This window comes from Typopeltis vanoorti, chromosome 3, assembly GCF_054136105.1.
Source record: "Typopeltis vanoorti isolate ZY-2024b chromosome 3, IOZ_Tvanoo_1.0, whole genome shotgun sequence".
In the NCBI taxonomy this organism is placed as follows: Eukaryota; Metazoa; Arthropoda; class Arachnida; order Uropygi; family Thelyphonidae; genus Typopeltis; species Typopeltis vanoorti.
The window spans coordinates 34492081-34516540 of record NC_143551.1 but is presented as its reverse complement, the minus strand read 5'-3'; the positions used below and the strand labels follow the sequence as shown (position 1 = coordinate 34516540).

At 36.2% G+C, this 24460-nt stretch overlaps 1 protein-coding gene across 2 annotated transcripts in view; it reads right to left on the bottom strand.

Moving 5' to 3' along the window:
- Positions 1 to 24460, bottom strand: part of LOC150108036 (uncharacterized) — a 91725-nt gene that overhangs the window by 25682 nt on the left and 41583 nt on the right. For both annotated transcript variants that reach the window (XM_090415532.1, XM_090415533.1), the window contains one exon: positions 15113 to 15174. In XM_090415532.1, the coding sequence (XP_090271658.1) occupies positions 15113 to 15174 (62 nt within the window). The remainder of the gene's footprint in view (positions 1 to 15112; positions 15175 to 24460) is intronic.

Sequence of the window (24460 nt, the reverse complement as noted above, 5' to 3'; positions counted from 1 at the left end):
CTTTGCTACTATCACCATCCTTTGGCCCCATAGTGAGTTACGTAACAATCATTTATATAAAAAAAAAACAAAAAGAAAAATTAAGAAACGGCACTGCAAATAATAATAATAAAAAACTCGACAGGTGTCTGCAACTATCGGAGGCTCTAGCATAACTGACGCTCTCTCCTGCCATATATCTCAGCCCACGGAGTACGTGGTTGCTGGTTTGCCTGTTCGGGAACCGTGGTTCTGTTTGGAAACCAGTGCGTTTCTTGTTCTGAAAATATGTTCGGGAACTGATTTGTTTGAGATGAGTCTCATTTGACAACCGAGGTTCCACTGTATATAAAAGGAATGACCTGCACTTGAATGCATTTGGTATGAGAAGTCTGGAGAAATTATTTACTGTATGAGACCAAACATGGATCAGAGAACTAGATTATGATGGGAGGAATGATGAGAACCTAACATTATCACTTTTATGCATAACACTAAATTATGCAACTGTGTTAATGTCACAAATATGCTTATTCACAAATATCCAGAATGATTGTGTGTTTGGCCAGTTTGGTCTTATTAAATAAACGTGAGGATGTCTATGTAAGTGAAGCATTAGATATGAATAGAGATCTCATAAAGTTGTCCAACTGGATCATGCAGAAGTGTGTTCATAAAAAAGCCTGGAGGTAACTTATTATGTCCATACACAAATGCCAGAAGTATCAGGAACAAAGGTGTTGAGTTTGTTGGCTTGGTCAATACCTTTTAGGTTTAAGATTGTAACAAAATATTTTATCAAAATCAACCCATGTGCTAACACATTATGGGTTCATAATCTTTTGTGAGTAGGAGTTACATAAAAATAAATAGGAATAATAGAAACAATTGTAAAATATAGAAAATGGAAAGAACGTCTAGAATGAATGGCATATGCAAGAGTACCAAGGAAGATAATCAATTACATACCAAAGGAATAAAGAAATAAAGGGAGACAAATGAAACACTACTGAACTGACTGAAATAGGAAACCTGGCCTAATTTGTGAAAGGAAGAAGAGGACGACTATGAGAGCTCTACTCCGACTTTACTCTACTTGCTGTCTAATCTAGCCTTTTCGCATTTCATTTCAAGTTTTTGAGGGTTTATTGTACCTGAAGTCACTGATATCTCTTAACAATTTTTCAAAGTAATTACTCCAGACCTCCAGAATATCTTTATCACCTCTTATTTTATAGTAATTCTCCATTTTTCAGTTTTTCCAGAACATTTTTTGCTTCCTTTGTGTTTACGTCTTCTGTATTCTCAAGCCAAGTGTTCCCAAAACTTTTGGATAGCTATTTTTACATGTAACTTAGCTTTTTATATGTTGTATTACTTCCTTTGAGAGAGAGCACATGTTGCTTTACTGGATAGGAACTTTCAACGTGACACCTTTTCCAGGATTGGCTCTTTAATTTCGTGAGTCTATCATAAAGATAGAATTTTTCAATCTATGTAAACAACTTCACTTCCAGCCTCTTTGGTATCTTCAGATTTTAATATTGAATCTTTTCACTGTTTGTTCCTTAGTTCTCAAACTCTTTCATTTTTTTCTTTAATAATATGTGCATAGTTAAATCTACTGCATATTGACTATATTATTATTGATACTGATATCTTCATGTTGGTACAGGATATAAGAGTGTACAGAGGATTTGAAATTGGAAATGGCCATCATTAGTTTTAATTGGATAAAACCAAATATCACAATAAAAGGAACAGTATGTAAAAGAGTTTTAAAAAATAATTAAAGTTGAGCAGCTTTTACAGGTAAACTGTAGACTCGACTATACAAACATTACTGAAGAAAGAATGAAATAGTTGGAAAACAAGAACCAAACTTTGAAGAAAACATTAGTAGATTCAGTAAGGGGAACATATGATAAAGTTGTCTGTAAGAATAGAAAAATAAAAACTTCATGGTGGACACAAGAAATTAAAGAAGCAGTTCTGGAAAAGAAGAAAGCATACCAAAAGTTCCAAGCAAATTAATCGGCAGATGTCCTAAAATAATGCAAAGAAAATGTAATAGAGCTAACTAATGTGCAAAAGTGGCTAAACAAAACTCATGGGAAGACTTCAACTAAACAAGACTCGTGGTAATCATAATAATAATAGCAACAAGATGAGTCAATTAAAATCTAAGAAAAAAGAAGTGATATTATTATTATGCAACACCTCCAGGGAGTCCAAAGATTCATCAAGGGAGGGTATCTACTCCACAACTCTCTGCCTCCACCAACCTTCATCTACACCAATGCCATCTACTGCCAATCACCACCACCAGTATTTTCACAGACAATCATAACATCCATGCCTATACTGGGATTCGAAACCGCAGCATTTTGGCTGGAGAACAGATGCGCTAACCACTCGGCCAACCAGTCCAGCAACGTATGGTTATTCAATCATAAAATCTGTGCTTGTCGAGGGAGTCACTACTTCTAGTTTCCCAGAAAGGTCGAAAATTAAAGATATGAAATAATTAAAGACATAATTGAAAAACAGAAAAGAAAGAGAAAAGAGATGGCTGTTCTTATAGGAACTTATAATTTAAGTAGCGATAAATACAGTAATAAAGTTGTCTATAAGAATAGAAAAATAAGAATCTCATGGTGGACAAGAAGTTAAAGAACAGTCCTGGAAAAGAAGAAAGCATACCAAAAGTTCCTAGCAAATTAATCAACAGATGTCCTAAAATAATACAGAGAAAATGTATGAAGTGCTTAAGAGTCAAAGCTATATAACTAAGAGGAGACCTCCAAATAGCCTTTAATGGAATGCGGAGAACCGATCAGGGGTTCTGACCTAATGTCCAATACTCACCTTCTCGTTGTGCACCCTGTTAGGTATCTACCTAAATACTGAATGAACAAGGATGGGATGGCAATTTGGGATTTCATCATCATCATCATCATCATCAAATTCCTGCCATGTACCCTCAAGGGGTGTACAGGATATGATAGTACTACATGAAAAAAATTACATCATTATTAATTTCCTATCTACAATTTTCCTCCAAATCAGTCTGTTACTTGTCAAGACTCCAACATTATCAGATCTTATATTTCTATCGTCTAGAGCACTTTGTATCGTATCAATCCACCTATATCTTGGCCTTCCTCTGGGTCGTTTTGCTGCCACCCTGGCAGAGAACACTTGTTTTGCTAATCTTTCCTCGCCCATTCTATTTAAGTGACCATACCACCTGAGATTAGCTCTGCTAACGCATTCCTGGATGCTGACAATGTCAAGTTCTTTCCTAATATCCTCGTTTTTACTATGATATTGCCATTGTTGCCATCTGTTCACGCCTATAATCTTTCTCAGGACTCTCATATCTGTGGTCTCTAGTCTTTGGTCAAGTGTTTTACTTCTGACCCAGCTCTCAGATCCATAAGTTAAAACTGGTTTGAACACTGTCTTGTATACAGCTAATTTAGTGTTCCGACTAATTTCTCTCTTATTCCATATGAATTTATTCAATTGACTTCCCACCATACCAGCTTTGCTGATTCTGTTGTCTATTTCTATATTTAATTTCCCATCTTCAGTAAAAATCGTGCCTAAATAGCTGAAATGTTTTACTTGTTCCACAGGTTCTCCATTCACAACACAGTTGACATTTTCAATGATTCTGCCTATTTTCATTGTCTTTGTCTTTTTATTGCTGACCTTCATACCATATCTATTACAACAGCTATTCAATTTAGTCAGAGAATCTTGCAGACTTGTAGCAGATTTATTTAGAAGTATAACATCATCTGCATAAAGCAAAGAGCTGACATTAACATCTCCAATTTTGATATCATGTTTAATACCACTTTCCTTCATAATGTGATCCATATAGATAATGAATAACAGAGGGGATAATGTACATCCTTGTCTCACACCAGATTTAACATTAAACCATCTTCCTGTACTTCCTTCAATTCTGACTGCTGACTTACAACTCAAATAAAGACTAAGTATTGCTTGGTATAATGCCCCATTCACACCATATAACTGCAGCGTATTGAATAGCTTCTCTCTTGGCACCTTGTCATATGCCTTTTCCAGATCGACAAAACTTAAATACAGATCTTTGTTATATTCCCATGCTTTCTCGACTATTTGTCGTAAAGTGAAGATCTGATCCTGACAGCCTCTATTTGGCCTGAATCCAGCTTGTTCTTCACCAAGCTTTTCTTCCACAATTCTTCTCAACCGTTTCTCAAGTATACTTGCATAGATCTTGCCAGGAACACTCAGTAGAGAAATACCTCTGTAATTCTCACATTCAGTTTTATTTCCCTTTTTATATATGGGTACGTTGAGAGCTCTACTCCAATCATCGGGAATTCATCCCTCTGTCCAGGCTTTCTGAACTATGCAGTGCAGCCACTGTAATACTCTTATACCACCATACTTCAGCATTTCTGGTCGAATATCATCTACTCCTCCTGCCTTTCCACATTTCAAGCCTTTGATGGCTTTTTCTACTTCAAGTATGGATATGTATTCCTGACTGCATGCCTGGTCAGTGTTTTTTACCACTGTGCTGTTATCACTGCTTGTTTCATTTAGCAGTTTTTCAAAGTAATTACTCCATACTTCAAGGATATCTTTTTCTCCCGTTTTCATGTCACCTTTATCATCTCTAATTCCTTTTACAGCACTCTTTCCTCCATTCTTAAGTTTCTTCAACAACCTCCAGAATATTTTGCCACCTTCTTGATATTTATTTTCTATATTCTTGCCAAAGTCCTCCCATGACTTTTGTTTAGCTAGTTTTACACAGTGTTTAGCATTATTGCATTTGTCTCTATATTCTCTAAGAGCAAAAGCTGACTTATTTGCCAGGAACTTTTGGTATGCTTTCTTCTTTTCCTTCACTGCCTCTTTAACTTCCTGTGTCCACCAGGGAGTTCTGATTTTTTTATCCTTACAAACAACCTCACCACATGCCTCTCTGGCAGAATCAATCAATGTTTTCTTCAGAGTTTGCCACTGAATCTCCAAGGTTTGGTTCCTGTTCTCAAACTCTTTCATTTTTTCTTCAATAATCTTTGTGTATTTTAGTCTACAGTTCACATCTGAGAGCTGCTCAACTTTTATTAGCTTTAAAACTTTCTTACATGTTATTCTTTTCAATATGAAATTCAATTTTATCCTGCTCAAGACTAAATAGTGATCACTTCCAATTTCAAATCCTCTGTACACTCTGGTGTCCTGCACCAGGAAGAAAACATCACTATCAACAATAACATAGTCAATGAGACTTTTCTTATTTCTAGCCTCTTCTCTCCATGTGAATTTGTGCACATTTTTATGTTGGAACATGGTGTTAGTAATGACCAGTCCATGTCCTGAGCAGAAATCCAACAGATATTTGCCATTATTATTAGCTTTGCTCTTTTCTCCAAATTTTCCCAAAATATTTTTGTATGTCTGACAATCATTTCCTACTCTGCTATTTAGATCCCCAACAAGGACCAACTTTTCATTTTTCATTGTGTCAGTTGCTTTTTCTAAAGCCTCAAAAAATTCCTCCACTTCTACCTTAGTAGAACCTTCTGTGGGACCATAGGCACAAATAAGTCTCATTGTCCAGTTCCCCATTCTCATATTTGCCCACATTACTCTACTTGAGACTGCCTGCCATTCAAGAAGATTAGCCTCGTATTTTGTGTTGAATATTATGGCTACTCCTTCTTTTCCTTGATTGTCATTGCCTGAATATAACATTTTGTAACAAATTGTATTCGTATTAGCTTAAACCAAAATAAAAAATGATGGCATAACATTACAGCATTTCATGCCAGCTGGAGCGACGCCCGGTTAAACAAGTTGTTTTTGCCAGAGAACCAGGACAAACAGCAAACAGTTAGCTACTAGAACAAGTCCTAACCCCCCCCCCCAACTCAATTTCAGAGTTCAAGATCTTATGTTGATAAGTATTATTAACATAAGAAGCCTGAATGGCAAAGAAATGGAGCTAGCTGAGGAATTCGATAAGTACCAGATCGACATAATAGGGGTGAGTGAACCAAAAAAGGCAAAAACTGGTGAGATCTTTCTAAGCAATATATCTGCTACAAGTCTGCAAGATTCCCTGACTAAAGTGAATAACTGCTGTAATAGATATGGTATGAAGGTCAGCATTAAAAAGACAAGGACAATGAAAATAGGCAGTAACTTTAAAAATATCAACTGCATTGTGAATGGAGAACCTATAGAGCAAGCAAAACATTTCAGCTACTTAGGCACGATTTTTAGTGAAGATGTTAAATTAAATATGGAAATAGACAACAGAATCAACAAAGCTAGTATGGCAGGAAGTCAACTGAATAAATTTATATGGAATAAGAGAGAAAATAGCCAAAACACTAAATTAACTGTATACAAGACAGTATTCAAGCCAATTTTAACTTATTGATCTGAGAGCTGGGTTAGAAGTAAAACACTTGACCAAAGACTAGAGATTGCAGTTATGAATCATGAAAAATATTAGGGGCATGAACAGATGGCATCAATGGCAATATCATATTAAAAATGAGGATATTAGGAAAGAACTTGACATTGTCAGCATCCAGGAATGCGTTAGCAGAGCTAATCTCAGGTGGTATGGTCACTTAAATAGAATGGGATAGGAAAGATTAGCAAAACAAGTGTTCTTGACAGGAAAAAAACCCAAAGGAAGACCAAGATATAGGTGGATTGATACAGTAAAAAGTGCCTTAGAAGATAGAAATATAAGATCTGATAATGTTGAAGGTTTGACAGGTAAAAGACTGATGTGGAGGAAAATTGTAGATAAGAAGTTGGTAATGATGTAATTTTTCATGTAGTGCCATCATATCCTGTACACTCCTTGTGGGTATATATCAGGAATTTGATGATGATAAATATAGTATGAGAGAGGATGTGAAAGGCTTGTTAGAAAAAGCAAGAAGGAAATGTGGGAGAGAGTAAAATAGGTTTGCACAGTATTGAGTTAAGAGGGAGGACAATGCAAACAAATGATTCCATGTGTAGGCTGTGTACAAGAAATGGATGAGAGTTTCTAGATGTGTGGAGTATGTTTGATGGCAGAAACCTTATATAAGAGAGATGGCCTGTACTTTAATTCATTTGGCAACAGGAACCTGGAAAAATTATTTATTAGGATTAGACCAAATGCAGAAAGTCTGGGAAACTAGATCATCAAGAGAGTAATGGGAAAAATGTGTGTTTGAAGGTTCAGCTATGGTATGCAAATATGATAAATTTATGAATGGACTTGAACATGGTTATGCATCTGGTAAAGGGATGGAAATATACGCTTTGGGTTCGGACCTTTTGAATGTATCTGGGCAGGGAAAAGAGAAAGTTCTACACCAAGGCCAAATAGATTGCATATCTAATTATAAGAAAAGGCTAGGTGGTAATTTGTTATGTCTATATATAAATTGCCAGAAGCATCAGAAACAGAGAGGGTAAGTTTATAGTTTTATTGAATATGATGTGGCCTAATATTGTTGGCACATAGTGAAACCTGTCTATCATGATTAAGATATGATAACTGGGATTGAGTGTAATGGGTATACTATTTTTAGGAATGACAGAAGAGATTGGAGAGTATTACTAACATATCAAATGACTTAAGTCCTGTTAGGGTAGAAATGCAAAAAAACAATAATGGTAACAATGTCCTATTCTGACCACAGACTCCTCAGAGCCATTATAAGAATAGACCACGAAAAAGAACAACATATCAGGGCAACATCAAATCACAAAAGACAACCCAAACAAACAGACTATCACAAGTTCAGGAAGTACATAGAATGGATCGAATAGACTATTAAGAACTGTTACATAAATGGTGACTATATTAATTTTATTAATAAATACGAGTGCAAGAAAAAATCAGAAATTCCTGTGAAACAAAAGAAAAGAGAACGACTCTCACCTCAAACTATAGAACTACTGAAAAACAGAAAAGAACCGAAGAAATCGGAAGAAAATTTTCTAGAATATAAAATTATCTGTAAGTTAATAAGGAAAGAATTCCAGAAGACTACAAAGCTTTCAGGATACAAAAACTAAGAAAAGCAGTGCAGACAAAAACCTGAAAAAAATAGAGAAAGACATTTGAAATTTAAAAAGTCCATCTGCTTTACAGGATCAAAATGGAGAAAAACATACTAATAAAAAAAGGATAGAAGAAATTGTGCAGAATTTTTATAATGATCTCTATGTAACTAAGTGCCAAGTTTCAGAACCTATCATTCTAAAACCAAGCAATATACCAGTTGTATTTCCAGAAGAAACAGAACATGAAAGAAAATGAGTAAAGGTAAAGCCTCAGGACTTGATCATGTTAAGGCTGAAGAAATCCAACAAGGTGGACCAATTATTTTCAAAGCGTTGGCTGCCACATTCACGTGGTACTTCAAAGAAAGAAAGATTCCAGAGGAATGGAAGACCTCAAAAACCATATTTCTATTCAAAAAAGGGAACAAGGAAGACATAAAAAACTATCATCCAATCTGTCTACTCTCTCACATATATAAAATCATGAACAGAGTAATACTAAACAGAATCCAAAATACTCTCAAAGACAACTTCAGTAGAGAGCAGGCAGGATTCAGAAGAGGCTTCTTCACAATAGATCATATCCAGGTCATTTCACAACTAACAGAAAAACGCAGAATACCGAATCCCTCTATGTTTCTTCTTTATTGACTTATGGAAGGATCAAAGCTGTATAACTAAGAGGAGACCTCCACATAGCCTTTAAAGGAATGCAGAGAACCGACCAGGACTTCTGACCTAATGTCCAATCCTCACCTTCTTGTGGTGCACCCTGTTGGGTATCTACTTGGATACTGAACGGACGAGGATAGGCTGGCAATTTCGGATTTAGTCGACCAAATTGTATTCTTATTGGTTAAACCAAAATATAGAATGATGGTACAACATGTCAAAATTTCATGCTGGCTGGGGCATCGCCCGGTTAAACAAGGCCCCCGTTGTTTTCGCCAGGGAACCAACGCGAACAGCGAAAAGTCAGCTACTGGAACAAATCTGAAAACAAACCCCAACTCAACATCACCAGAGTTAAAGATCAGTACTATCAACATAAGAAGCCTGAATGGCAAAGAAATGGAGCTAGCTGAGGAATTAGATAAGTAAAACAAGGTTAAACAAGGCCCCCGTTGTTTTCGCCAGGGAACCAGGGCGAACAGCGAAAAGTCAGCTACGGGAACAAATCTGAAAACAAACCCCAACTCAACATCACCAGAGTTAAAGATCGGTACTATCAACGTAAGAAGCCTGAATGGCAAAGAAATGGAGCTAGCTGAGGAATTAGATAAGTACCAGATCGACATAATAGGTGTGACTGAAACAAAAAAAGACCAAAACTGGTGAGATCTTTCTGAGCAATAAATACAAAATGTTATATTCAGGCAATGACAATCAAGGAAAAGAAGGAGTAGCCACAGTATTCAACACAAAATACGAAGCTAATCTTCTTGAATGGCAGGCAGTATCAAGTAGAATAATGTGGCCAAATATGAGAATGGGGTACTGGACAATAAGACTTATTTGTGCCTATGATCCCACAGAAGGTTCTACTAAGGTAGAAGTGGAGGGATGTTTTGATGATTTAGAAAAAGCAACTGACACAATGAAAACGGAAAAGTTGGTCCTTGTTGGGGATCTAAATAGCAGAGTAGGAAATGATTGTGAGACATACAAAAATATTTTGGGAAAATTTGGAGAAAAGAGCAAAGCTAATAATAATGGCAAATATCTGTTGGATTTCTGCTCAGGACATGGACTGGTTATTACTAACACCATGTTCCAACATAAAAATGTGCACAAATTCACATGGAGAGAAGAGGCTAGGAATAAGAAAAGTCTCATTGACTATGTTATTGTTGATAGTGATGTTTTCTCACTGGTGCAGGACACCAGAGTGTACAGAGGATTTGAAATTGGAAGTGGTCACTATTTAGTTTTGAGCAAGATAAAATTGAATTTCATATTGAAAAGAATAACATGTAACAAAGTTTTAAAGCGAATAAAAGTTGAGCAGCTCTCAGATGTGAACTGCAGACTAAAATACACAAAGATTACTGAAGAAAAAAAGAAAGAGTTTGAGAACAGGAATCAAACCTTGGAGATTCAGTGGCAAACTCTGAAGAAAACATTGATTCTGCCAGAGAGGCATGTGGTGAGGTTGTCTGTAAGGATCAAAAAAAATCAGAGCTCCCTGGTGGACACAGGAAGTTAAAGAGGCAGTGAAGGAAAAGAAGAAGCATATCAAAAGTTCCTGTCAAATAAGTCAGCTTGTGCTCTTAGAGAATACAGAGAGACAAATGCAAGAATGCTAAACACTGTGTAAAACTAGCTAAACAAAAGTCATGGGAAGACTTTGGCAAGAATATAGAAAATAAATATCAAGAAGGTGGCAAAATATTCTGGAGGTTGTTGAAGAAGCTTAGGAATGGAGGAAAGAGTGCTGTAAAAGGAATTAGAGATGAAAAAGGTGACATGAAAACGGGAGAAAAAGATATCCTTGAAGTATGGAGTAATTACTTTGAAAAACTGCTAAATGAAACAAGCAGTGGTGACAGCACAGTGGTAAAAACCACTGACCAGGCATGCAGTCAGGAATACATATCCATACTTGAAGTAGAAAAGCCATCAAAGGCTTGAAAAGTGGAAAGGCAGCATGAGTAGATGATATTCGACCAGAAATGCTGAAGTATGGTAGTATAAGAGTCTTACAGTGGCTGCACTGCATAGTTCAGAAAGCCTGGACAGAGGGATGAATTCCCGATGATTGGAGTAGAGCTCTCAACGTACCCATATATAAAAACGGAAATAAAACAGCATGTGAGAATTCCAGAGGTATTTCCCTACTGAGTGTTCCTGGCAAGATCTATGCAAGTATACTTGAGAAACGGTTGAGAAGAATTGTGGAAGAAAAGCTTGGCGAAGAACAAGCTGGATTCAGGCCAAATAAAGGCTGTCAGGATCAGATCTTCACTTTACGACAAATAGTTGAGAAAGCATGGGAATATAACAAAGATCTATATTTAAGTTTTGTCGATTTGGAAAAGGCATATAACAAGGTGCCAAGAGAGAAGCTATTCAATACGCTGCAGTTATATGGTGTCAATGGGGCATTATATCAAGCAATATTTAGTCTTTGAGTTGTAAATCAGCAGTTAGAATTGAAGGAAGTACAGGAAGGTGGTTTAATGTTAAATCTAGTGTCAGACAAGGATGTACATTATCTCCTGTGTTATTCATTATCTATATGGATCACATTATGAAGGAAAGTGGTATTAAACATGATATCAAAATTGGAGATGTTAATGTCAGCTCTTTGCTTTATGCGGATGATGTTATACCTCTAAATAAATCTGGTACAAGTCTGCAAGATTCTCTGACTAAATTGAATAGCTGTTATAATAGATATGGTATGAAGGTCAGCAATAAAAAGACAAAGACAATGAAAATAGGCAGAATCATTGAAAATGTCAACAGTTGTGAATGGAGAACCTGTGGAATAAGTAAAACATTTCATTTCAGCTATTTAGGCATGGTTTTTACTGAAGATGGTAAATTAAATATAGAAGTAGACAACAGAATCGAGAAAGCTGGTATGATAGGAATTCAATTGAATAAATTCATATGGAATAAGAGAGAAATTAGTCTGAACACTAAATTAGCTGTATATACAAGACAGTGTTCAAACCAATTTTAACTTATGGATATGAGAGCTGGGTCAGAAGTAAAACACTTGACCAAAGACTAGAGACTGCAGATATGAGAGTCCTGAGAAAGATCAGAGATGTGAACAGATGGCATCAATGACAATATCATATTAAAAACGAGGATATTAGGAAAGAACTTGACATTGTTAGCATACAGGAATGCGTTAACAGAGCTAATCTCAGGTGGTATGGTCACTTAAATAGAATGGGATAGTTAAGATTAGCAAAACAAGTGCTCTTGCCAGGTTGGCAGGAAAACGACCCAGAGGAAGACCAAGATATAGGTGAATTGATATGGTACAAAGTGCCTTAGACGATAGAAATATAAGATCTGATAATGTTGGAGTCTTGACAAGTAACAGACTGATTTGGAGGAAAATTGTAGATAGGAAATTAATAATGATGTAATTTTTTTCATGTAGTACTATCATATCCTGTACACCCCTTGAGGGTACATGACAGGAATTTGATGATGATGAGGATAATGAAAATATATCAATAAATTTCCATATATGGATCCTACTTACATCCACATGATAAAAGAAATTAACAAAAATCAGACCACACAAATAACACTATTTGATCAACCTATAAATATAAAGAGAGGGGTCTGTGAAGGCAATGTGATCTCCCCATATCTATTTACCAGCACTTTAGAATATATTCTGAAAAAAATAGACCTAAACAGAGGAATAAGCATAGATGGTGAAAAACTACAAATCCTTATGTTTCCCGGTGATCTAGTACTGATATCCCACAAGCCAAAAGACCTAGAAGAAATGGGTAAAAAAATATACAGAAACAGCAGCAAGATAGGCTTAGAAATGAATCTATAAAAAACAAAATGGATCAAAAACATCTACACAAGTGACAATCACCTCATCATCATCATCAAATTCCTGCCATGTGATATGATAATACTAAATGAAAAAATTAGATCATTACTAACTTCCTATCTACAATTTTCCTCCAAATCAGTCTGTTACTTGTCAAGACTCCAACATTATCAGATCTTATATTTCTATCGTCTAAGGCACTTTGTACCATATCAATTCACCTATATCTTGGTCCTCCCCTGGGTCGTTTTCCTGCCAACCTGGCAGAGAACACTTGTTTTGCTAATATTTTCTCTCCCATTCTATTTAAGTGATCATACCACCTGAGATTAGCTCTGCTAACGCATTCCTGGATGCTGACAATGTCAAGTTCTTTCCTAATATCCTCATTTTTAATATGATATTGCCATTGATGTTCACGCCTCTAATCTCTCTCTAGTCTTTGGTCAAGTGTTTTACTTCTGACCCAGCTCTCAGATCCATAAGTTAAAACTGGTTTGAACACTGCCTTGTATACAGCTAATTTAGTGTTCTGACTAATTTCTCTCTTATTGCATATGAATTTATTCAATTGACTTCCCACCATACCAGCTTTGCTGATTCTGTTGTCTATTTCTATATTTAATTTACCATCTTCAGTAAAAATCGTGCCTAAGTAGCAGAAATGTTTTACTTGTTCCACAAGTTCTCCATTCACAACACAGTTGACATTTTCAATGATTCTGCCTATTTTCATCGTCTATGTCTTTTTATTGCTGACCTTCATACCGTATCTATTACAACAGCTATTCAATTTAGTCAGAGAATCTTGCAGACTTGTAGTGGATTTATTAAGAAGTATAACATCATGGGATTTAGAAGTATAACATCATTAGATTATGAGGACAAATTGCAAGTGTAGGGATTACAAACTCTGGTTAACATGAGAAAGAGGGATGATATGACAGAGGTCTATAAACTTCTGAACAGGTGTTACAGAATATCGTCTGATGAAATTTTTCATTATATGGAGGATAGGGAGAGAACACAGGAGCATCTACGGAAGTAAAGTTTGTTTGCAGTCAAGAAAGGGGTAAGAGCTGGGTTTTTTGTCTCACAGAACAGTGAGTGAGTGGAATAGTGTGCCTTTAGTGTTTGTGAGTGCATCTAGTGTGAATAAATTTAAGGGAGTATAACAGCTGGTTTGAGTGATTTATAGCCTCTCTAGATGAGTCCTTGACTTCTGGAGGTCTCAGATAATATCAATCTCTTGTCTAGTATAATTTATTTTCTTATAAGGCAAAAAAACTTTTCTATAACAATAATGTGCACATGTTTATGTTGGAGTGTTATATTAGAAAAATGACTTCTCACAAATATCCATGCCCATTGTGGGAGTCAAACTTACAGCCGATTAGTTTTAGAACAAGTAAGTTAACCAATTGGCTAAACAGGCCACCAAACAGTACTTATTATTATTGCAGGCCTGGTTGGCCAAGTAATTAGCATATCTTCTCTGCAGTCAAACGGTTACGGGTTCAAATCCAACTGTGGGCATGGATGTTTGTGATTGTCTGTGAAAATACTAGTGGTAGTGGTGGGCAGCAGATGGCACTGGTGTAGATGTGGTTCAAGGTAGTTGGTGAATTGAGTGGTGGAGAAGGAGAGTTGTAGAGTAGGTGCCCTCCCTCAATGAGTCTTTGGACTCCTTGAAAGTGTCAAGTAATAATAATAATTATTACATGACACCTCCAAGGAGTCCAAAAACGCATCGAGGAAGGGCACCTACAGATCTCAATCTCCACAAACTACAGCAAAACGCATAATCTACACCGATTCCATCTACTGTCCCCACCACCACCACCAGTAGTATTTTCACAGACAATCACAAACATCCATGACCACAGCAGGATTCGAACTGCAGCCTTTGGGCTGGAGAGCAGATACACTAACCACTTGGCCAACCAGGTTGGCTTTGCTCTTTTCTCCAAATCTTCCAAGAACATTTTGATATCTTTGGTATTCATTTCATACTTTGCTATTCAGATTTCCAGAAAACCTTTTCCTTTATGTCAGCTACTATATCTTAAAGACAAAAATAATACACACAGAACCTGTGGGACCATAAGTACTAATAAGTCTCACTGTCCAATTTGGTCATATCATTACTTAAAAGTCTGATCTGTTGAGCAATAATTCACACATTACAGTGAACCAAACATTAGTAAAAAGTTTTTCATAAAAATACAATAACCAATTTCTGTGAATAAATATATGTTTGTTCACAACTGCATATATTCCATTGCTTTTGTTATCTTGGATTACAGCTGAAAAAAGTATGCTCTGAGGTCAGTGTATTAAATGCATGTTCTTCTAGCTTTTCATATCTTCTATGGGATTCAATTCCACATCTTTCCAAACAAAGAACATCATCAATACTTACTAGCCATGAACAGTCTTCATAACTTTTATTAGAACAACATATTAAGTCAAAAGTTAGTGAGCCCAAACAAAAAATCTCACCTTTAGGAGGCTTATCCTGCAAAAGCAGAAAATCAGGATATTTTCCAGCCACAATCGAAGCACTATAACACAACAAAATTTATTAATGGATATTAAAGAGGTAAAAAGTTTAATTTGAATTCTCATTTATGTAATATTTTCATAGATATATCTAAAAAAATCTTTAGAATGATTGATGATGGTTGCTTACTTAAAATTCTTAATTTTTTTTCCAACCTTCAGTGTGTTATTATTATATTTGAAGCATTTCACATGAAATTATTGTTTAAACACAAATTGTCATGAAGAAAACACCTTTATCAGGAATAAATATTATGCTTTTGTGTAAATCAATGTCAATATATTTTGAAGAAAATTATTACATATAGAAATTTATGAATCATCCATACCGCGCCTTATATTTACTTTCAATCATCACTACTCTCCTGCAAAAAAAACACCTCATTCTTTTGCTTACACTCTCCTTATACAGCTTCCATTGATCACCTATAGTTCTCTCATCTCTTACAATTGTAAGAAAAACCTCTTCAACCTTAATATGATGAGAACCACCTCTCCCTGACCAACTTATATATATCTATATCATATCATCCCTCCTGTCCACTAGACTGTAAATTGCATCTTCTCAACCTTTCTTCATACTCATCAGTCCACAGACCAGAAATCACTTTATAAGGCCTTATACAATGGAACCAGAATCTCCATATTTCTACAAGTCAGTATCTTCCACATCACTGCTGAAATTCATTGTATTGTCCTCACAATTTTAGCAATGTGTCCTCTAAATTTTAGATCCACCATTACACCCTGATCTCTTATTTCCTCCACTAATATATCCCCACGGCAATTTCGGATTTAGTCGACCAAATTGTATTCTTATTGGTTAAACCAAAATAAAAAATGATGGTACAACATGACAAAATTTAAATGAAACAAAAAAGACAAAAAATGGTGAGATCTTTCTCAGCAATAAATACAAAATGTTATATTCAGGCAATGACATTCAAGGAAAAGAAGGAGAAACCATAGTATCATCATCATCATCAAATTACTGCCATGCACCCTAAAGGGGTGTACAGGATATGATAGTACTACATGAAAAAATTATATCATTACTAACTTCCTATCTACAATTTTCCTCCAAATCAGTCTGTTACTTGTCAAGACTCCAACATTACCAGATCTTATATATCTATCATCTAAGGCACTTTGTACCATATCAATCCACCTATATCTTGGTCTTCCTCTGGGTCGTTTTCCTGCCAACTTGGCAGAGAACACTTGTTTTGCTAATCTTTCTTCGCCCATTCTGTTTAAGTGACCATACCACGTGAGATTAACTCTGCGAACGCATTCCTGGATGCTGACAATGTCAAATTCTTTCCGAATGTTCTCGTTTTTAATATGATATTGTCTTGATGCCATCTGTTCACGCCTCTAATCCTTCTCAGGACTCTCATATCTGCAGTCTCTAGTCTTTGGTCAAGTGTTTTACTTCTGACCCAGCTCTCAGATCCATAAGTTAAAACTGGTTTGAACACTGTCTTGTATACAGCTAATTTAGTGTTCAGACTAATTTCTCTCTTATTCCATATGATCAATTGACTTCCTACCATACCTGCTTTGTTGATTCTGTTGCCTATTTCCATATTTAATTTACCATCTTCAGTAAAAATCGTGCCTAAGTAACTGAAATGTTTTACTTATTCCACAGGTTCTCCATTCACAACACAGTTGACATTTTCAACGATTCTGCCTATTTTCATTGTCTTTGTCTTTTTATTGCTGACCTTCATACCATATCTATTACAACAGTCATTCAATTTAGTCAGGGAATCTTGCAGACTTGTAGCGGATTTATTCAGAAGTATAACATCGTCCGCATAAAGCAAAGAGCTGACATTAACATCTCCAATTTTAATATCATGTTTAATACCACTTTCCATCAGAATGTGATCCATATAGATAATGAATAACAGAGGGAATAATGTACATCCTTGTCTCACACCAGTTTTAACATAAACCAAATTTAATTTACTTCCTTCAATTCTAACTGCTGACTTACAACTTAAATAAAGACTACGTATTGCTTGATATAATGCTCTATTGACACCATATAACTGTAGCGTATTGAATAGCTTCTCTCTTGGCACCTTGTCATATTCCTTTTCCAAATCGACAACACTTAAATACAGATCTCTGTTATATTCCCATGCTTTCTCGACTATTTGTCGTAAAGTGAAGATATGATCCTGACAGCCTCTATTTGGTCTGAATTCACCTCTGTAATTCTCACATTCAGTTTTATTTCCCTTTTTATATATGGGTACTATGAGAGCTCTACTCCAATCATCGTGAATTCGTCCCTCTGTCCAGACTTTCTGAACTATGCAGTGCAGCCACTGTAAGACTCTTATACCACCATACTTCAGCATTTCTGGTCGAATATCATCTACTCCTGCTGCTGCCTTTCCACATTTCAAGCCTTTGATGGCTTTTTCTACTTCAAGTATGGATATGTATTCCTCCCTGCATGCCTGGTCAGTATTCTTTTACCACTGTGCTGTCATCACTGCTTGTTTCATTTAGCAGTTATTCAAAGTAATTATTCCATGCCATACTGAATAACAGAGGGGATGTACATTATCCCCTCTGTTATTCATTATCTATATGGATCACATTATAAAGGAAAGTGGTATTAAACATGATATTAAAATTGGAGATGTTAATGTCAGCTCTTTGCTTTATGTGGACGATGTTATACTTCTAAATAAATCTGCTACAAGTCTGCAAGATTCCCTGACTAAATTGAATGACTGTTGTAATAGATATGGTATGAAGGTCAGCAATAAAAAGACAAAAACAATGAAAATAGGCAGAATAGTTGAAAATGTCAACTGTGTTGTGAATAGAGAACCTGTGGAACAAGTAAAACATTTCAGCTACTTAGGCACGATTTTTACTGAAGATGGTAAATTAAATATGGAAATAGGCAACAGAATCAGCAAAGCTGGTATGGTAGGAAGTCAAGTGAATAAAGTCATATGGAATAAGAGAGAAATTAGTCTCAACACTAAATTAGCTGTATACAAGACAGTGTTCAAACCAGTTTTAATTTATGGATCTGAGAGCTGGGTCAGAAGCAAAACACTTGACCAACTACTAGAGACTGCAGATATGAGAGTCCTGAGAAAGATTATAGGCGTGAACAGATGGCATCAATGGCAATATCATATTAAAAAAGGAGAACATTCAGAAAGAACTTGACATTGTCATTATCCAGGAATGCGTTAGCAGAGCTAGTCTCAGGTGGTATGTTCACTTAAACAGAATGGGTGAAAAAAGATTAGCAAAACAAGTTTTCTCAGCCATTTTGGCAGCAAAACGACCCAGAGGAAGACCAAGATATAGGTGGATTGATATTGTACAAAGTGTCTTAGATGATAGAAATATGATCTGATAATGTTAGAGTCTTGACAAGTAACAGACTGATTTGGAGGAAAATTGTAGATAGGAAGTTAGTAATGATGTAATTTTTTTCATGTAGTACTATCATATCCTGTACATGGCATCAATGGCAATATCATATTAAAAATGAGGATATTAGGAAAGAACTTGACATTGTCAGCATCCAGAAATGATGATGATGATGATATATCTCCACATAGAGCCTCTGTAGTTCGGTCAATATAGATGAAGCAGTTTGGTCAGAAAGACCTGGGTTCGATTCCCATCAAGAACCTTTATCTGGTCTCATACAGAGGTAGGGGATTTTTTCACCTGGAAATTCGAGTTTTTCGCACACCAGAACAGGAAAACCGTCCCTGTGAACACACACATCTACAGACATAGGACACACCAGGAGGCATAGAGCTAGCCACCTTATCCTCGAGATATTGTTGCAGTTGGGAAGTCCAAGGACATCTAAGAACCTCAAGGTTCGTTAAGCTTAAGAAGAATATATCCTCACATAGTATATACTCTACATTCCATCTTTGTTTTCCCAATTTTAAAACGTTAAACTTTGGAATATTAAACTGGTAATCCCATTCCTCTGCCCATTCATTCAGTCTATTCAAGTCCTCTCGTAAAGAAGACTTGATCTAGTCTACTTCTTGTAGTTTTCCTTTCAATTTTGAATCATCTGCAGACAACTAAATATCCCATCCAAAACATTGCCAATATCAATGGCCTAAAAATCTTTGAGGCACACAATTAGTGACTTTCCTCTTCTGAGATCCTTTTACTCCAATAACAACTTGCAGATACCTATCAGACAGCCACTTTCCAATTCACTAATCTAACATCCAACCCTATCCCTTCTAGTTTAACCAGCAACTTAATACACGACAATCTATCAAAAGCTTCTATAAAATGTAAGGTATAATACTGTGCATCCATCTTCTTTGACCAATGCACCTGTTACATAATAAGTAAGCAGATTACTAAAGCATGACCTTCCTTTAGCAAATCAGTACTGTCTATCAAAGAGAATACCACTGTTGTCAACCAGATTCTGGTTCTCACTAACCTCTCCAACACTTTAACCACAATATCTGACCCACAGATTAGCCTATAACTTAAAGCTAAGCTCTGTCATCTCAATTATGAAGCAATATAATCTTGCTTTCCTTCCACTCCTTTGGAACCTGACCCAGGTTCCAAAGGAGTGGATATGAGCATCAGTTAGCTAATGAAGCCAAAAAACACTAGGAAGTCTTTTTGATATGTAGCCAGCAGAAAAAAGAATAGTTACGAAAGGATGACATTGGTTGAAGAAAAAGGATATAGTTGAGATATTAAATGAGCAGCTCATAAAGGTATTTCATCCTCGTGAATGTGACATCATGTGGAGTTTGAGAGCAATGGAAGAGGAGAGACTGTGAGTCAACAAGAGATGTGTGGGGAAATGAGTGAACTTGATACAAGTCTGACTTGATGATATATCACCACATGTTCTGAGGGAATGCACCAGGGAGTTGACATCTGCCTTGGTATAAGTATCATTAAATAAGTATGCCAAGGCAGATGTCAACTCCCTGGTGCATTCCCTCAAAACATGTGGTGATATATCATCAAGTCAGACTTGTATCAAGTTCACTCATTTCCCCACACATCTCTTGTTGACTCACAGTCTCTCCTCCTCCTCCATTGCTCTCAAACTCCACATGTCACATTCACGAGGATGAAATACCTTTATGAGCTGCTCATTTAATATCTCAACTATATCCTTTTTCTTCAACCAATGTCATCCTTTCGTAACTATTCTTTTTTCTGCTGGCTACATATCAAAAAGACTCCCTAGTGTTTTTTGGCTTCATTAGCTAACTGATGCTCATACTGCACCTTTCCTACCCTTACCAACTAGGTTGCATTTCTTGCTTGTTCTTTGTGCTCCTCATGGAACTGATGAAAACTGATGGCAGCCAGTGAAAATTTTAAGTGGGGGTGCTGCATATACAAAGAACTTCTTTTTCTTAATCAGTAACAAATTTATTAATAAATAAATTTACATATTAAAAAATTGCTTTATTAAAAATATTTCATCCTCACCACGAACAAACACCACTAATAAAAGTTTCGTATCAATAGCAATGACAAGCGCACACGAATAACGGCGTTAGATCGCAGTGCATTTATTTTGTGTAACGATAATTGAAAAAATATAATTCTTTTCATATTTTCAACAGTGATGCTTGTCATAATTCAGCCTTGTATCTATAATAAATAAATAATTATATGTTATTTTAACAAAATAAAATAAGATTTACAAAAAATAATTCACCATGAACAAGCATCGATAATAAACGTTTCATATCTCACAGAAATAGCACGCACAAGTATATGATACACTACCCAAGCAGCAGTGTATCTAATGACGTAATGTGAAATGACAAGCGCAAAAGAATATCGGCGTTAGATCGCAGTGCATGTGTTTCGAAATCTAAAGTGTTAATGGAACAATTCCAATTATTAACTATTCAATCAATGTCAAAACATAAGCTGTAACCTTTAACATGTTGCATTGCATTTATATAATATTGTAAGCATTGTTATTTAAAAACACAGACAAAATTTAATTTTTTCATCATTTCCTTGGGGGAGGAGGCACAGTGCTTATGTACGAGTCACCACTGATTGATCTCCTTCCCACCTAACTCCTAATTCCATGAAACAATTGTGAGCAGTCTCCTGAGCAATACATAATCACCAGTCTTGCAGTTTCACTTATATTCTTTTCTCACAATGTACAATGCAGAAATCCTCTCATGACTGGCAACCACCCAGGTAATCGCTTCATGGTCACACTCCCAACCAGAGGGAGATTTGAAAGCACATTTATCACAATATCATCTGATGAGGTCATCTAAGACCCTTGATACTGACATATCCTCTGTTACATACTGCCTGAGGTAGTTGTAACTCAAGGCAAGAAATTAATTTTCTTTACTTCCAGATGCTATCTTGTCATCCCGATTTATATCGACATATTTTTAATTATGGGTAATTAAAATCATCCATAATGGTCACCCTTTTCCCATTTGCTTATACATTTCATGGCCACTGCCCACAACATTACCAGGTCCATAGCAACATCCAACTAAATATTTCATTCTATTCACCTCTATCTACCACCATAGTATCTCAAAACCACTATTTTCCCCTGGCATGGGCATAAATCTTTTTCTATCTATAACAGCACTGCACCTCCTTTTTGTTTTACTGTTTCTGTCTTGAGTAAAAATATCATACCTTTCCATCTCTATTCCTGCCAGAATGCAATCCTCATCCAGCCATGTCTTACTTATTCCAACAGTTTTTTGGGTGAACAAACTCAATCAATGCAACAATTTTGTTCCCCTTGTTTCTGATACTACTAACATTTGTATAAACATCATCATTAACAACCATGGGTCCAATGCCCGTAGGTGTCTGCTATCTTGATATGATTCTTCCATTGCATTCCGTTTTGTGCAAGATGACTCAATTTGTGTATAGAGTTTCCGTACCATTTGACGATGTTATCGCCCCATTCTCTGTTCGGTCTTTCTCTTTTGTTCTTTCCTTCAATCATTCCAAACAGCAATGTTTTTCATTTTCTCTCATCATTCATTCTACATATATGGCCAAAATAGACATAGTTTCCTTTTGATTATTTTCTGGATCAGGTTTTCGTTTGGTTGTATTCGTCTGTAGATTTCCTCATTGTTCACTTTTTGTATCCAGCTTATTCTCAAGATCTTTCTATAGCACTTCCTCTCAAATGCCAATATCCTCCTTTCAGATTCTCTCAGGCCTCGCATCCATAGAGCATGCTGCTGAAGATACAGGTTTCTACAATGCACAGTTTAGTTTGCATCCTTATAGCTTGGCTCTTCCATATTTTGTCCATGGCTTTTAAAATAGTTGTTGCTCTGGCTATTCTAATATTTTATCTTTTTTTGTGGTCCAAGTCATGCGTCATGCGACATCCAAGATATGTGAAGTGTTCCACATTTTCCAGTTGAAATCTGTCTATCGTAACTCTGTTCAGTAACTCCTGTTGTCCGAATATCACTGTTTTAGTTTTTTCAAAGTTGGCATTTAGTCTATATCTTTTTCCTTCTGTGTATAGTGTTTGCAATGTCTGTTCCAGACTTGCTGCATCTTCTTCAATCAGGACGATGTCATCTGCAAAGTAGAGGTAGTTTATTCTCATGCCATTTATTGAAATACCTCCAACTTCTTCTTTAATCTTATTTAGTATTCTTCCCAGATGTGTGATGAAGATGATTGGTGATATTGAGTCCCCTTGTCTTGTGAATTGACTAGTGGCAAACCAATCTCCAGTCTCACCTGCTACTCTGATTTTTGCTTGTGCTTAGCTGTTTATATCTTTCAGCAGGCGGATCAATTTATTGTCCACACCATAGGATTCCGAGACAGCCCATGTTATGTTTTGGTCAATATTATCAAATGCTTTTTGGAAGTCCACGAAACAGCAATATATATCTTTTTGTTCTTTCTTCGAGCTTTCTCTATTATTAGTCTTAGTGCGAGTATTTATTGCACTGTACTTCGGTCTTGTCGAAATCTGGCTTGCTCATCTGGAAGATGTACCTCCATATGACCCTTCAGGTGCACTGTTAGTATTTTCATCAGCACTTTGCCAAGATGACTCATTAATGCAATAGTTCTATAATTGGTGCATTCTAAAGCACTGCCTTTCTTATGAAGAACAACCAAGACCGATTTTTTCCACTCTTCGGAGGCATACCCTGATCTCCGTATTTCATTACATAGCTTATTTCTTTTGCAACTGATTCTCCCCCATATTTTAACATCTCGCCTATTATGTTGTCATTTCCAGGACTCTTGTTGTTCTTGAGATGTTTTATATAGCCTTATTCACCTCCTCTTCCAAGATGTCATTTTCAAAGATCTCTGCTGGTGGAGAGATTGCATTTAGTTCTTTGATCATTTTTGTTGCAGTATCATTTAGTTGATTTTTATATAGTTGGGAGTATACACATAACAGATCATTTCTGGATCTATAACAAGTTCACATGTACTACTTAATAGATGTGACTTCACCATGTCTTCCTGGAGCCACTTCTCTCTCACTCCATCCCACCACCCACCTCTACAAACCCAACTGTACCCCGTACATCACAGGCAATTCCATTCCTTTCTTGTCTATTCACATTTTCACTTCCTTTTTAAGCATCAACCTTTACCCTATCCACCCCGAATCCCCTCCTTCAGTTTCCTGTCTTGCTTCTCTCATTCTTTATGCTCATGCTACCCACTTCTTCATTCATAAACACCACTTCAACCCCTCCTTCCTTACTCTTTTGCTCTTTCACATCATTTCTTATTTGCTTAGATCCATTCTCTGCATTCGTTACTCTCCTGTCCAGCAGCAGTCTCAACAAATGACTCACACGAAAACTATTCAAACTCTGTTGCCTGGTTATGACCAATGATGAGTTGAATGGAGAGCAAGGATTATGAATATGTTAACAGACATTGGTGAAGAGAAAAGAGCATGATTTGTGAATGTGTGGGATGAATTTAAAGTATGAATGAAATTGTATAAGATTGAACTGAGTTTGAATGGTTTCAGTGAGAGTCATTTGTTGAAACTGCTGCTGGACAGGAGAGTAATGAGTGCAGAGAGTGGATCTGAGCAAATAAGAAATGACGTGGAAGAGCAAAAGAGTAAGGAAGGAGGGATTCAAGTGGTGCTTATGAACTGACTGCTTTCCTGTCACACTATTATCTTTTATTCTTCCCAACCTTCCGATATCCAGTCTTATATTCTCCTTGTTTTCTAATAAAGTCATTTGTTCCTATTTCCACTACCAT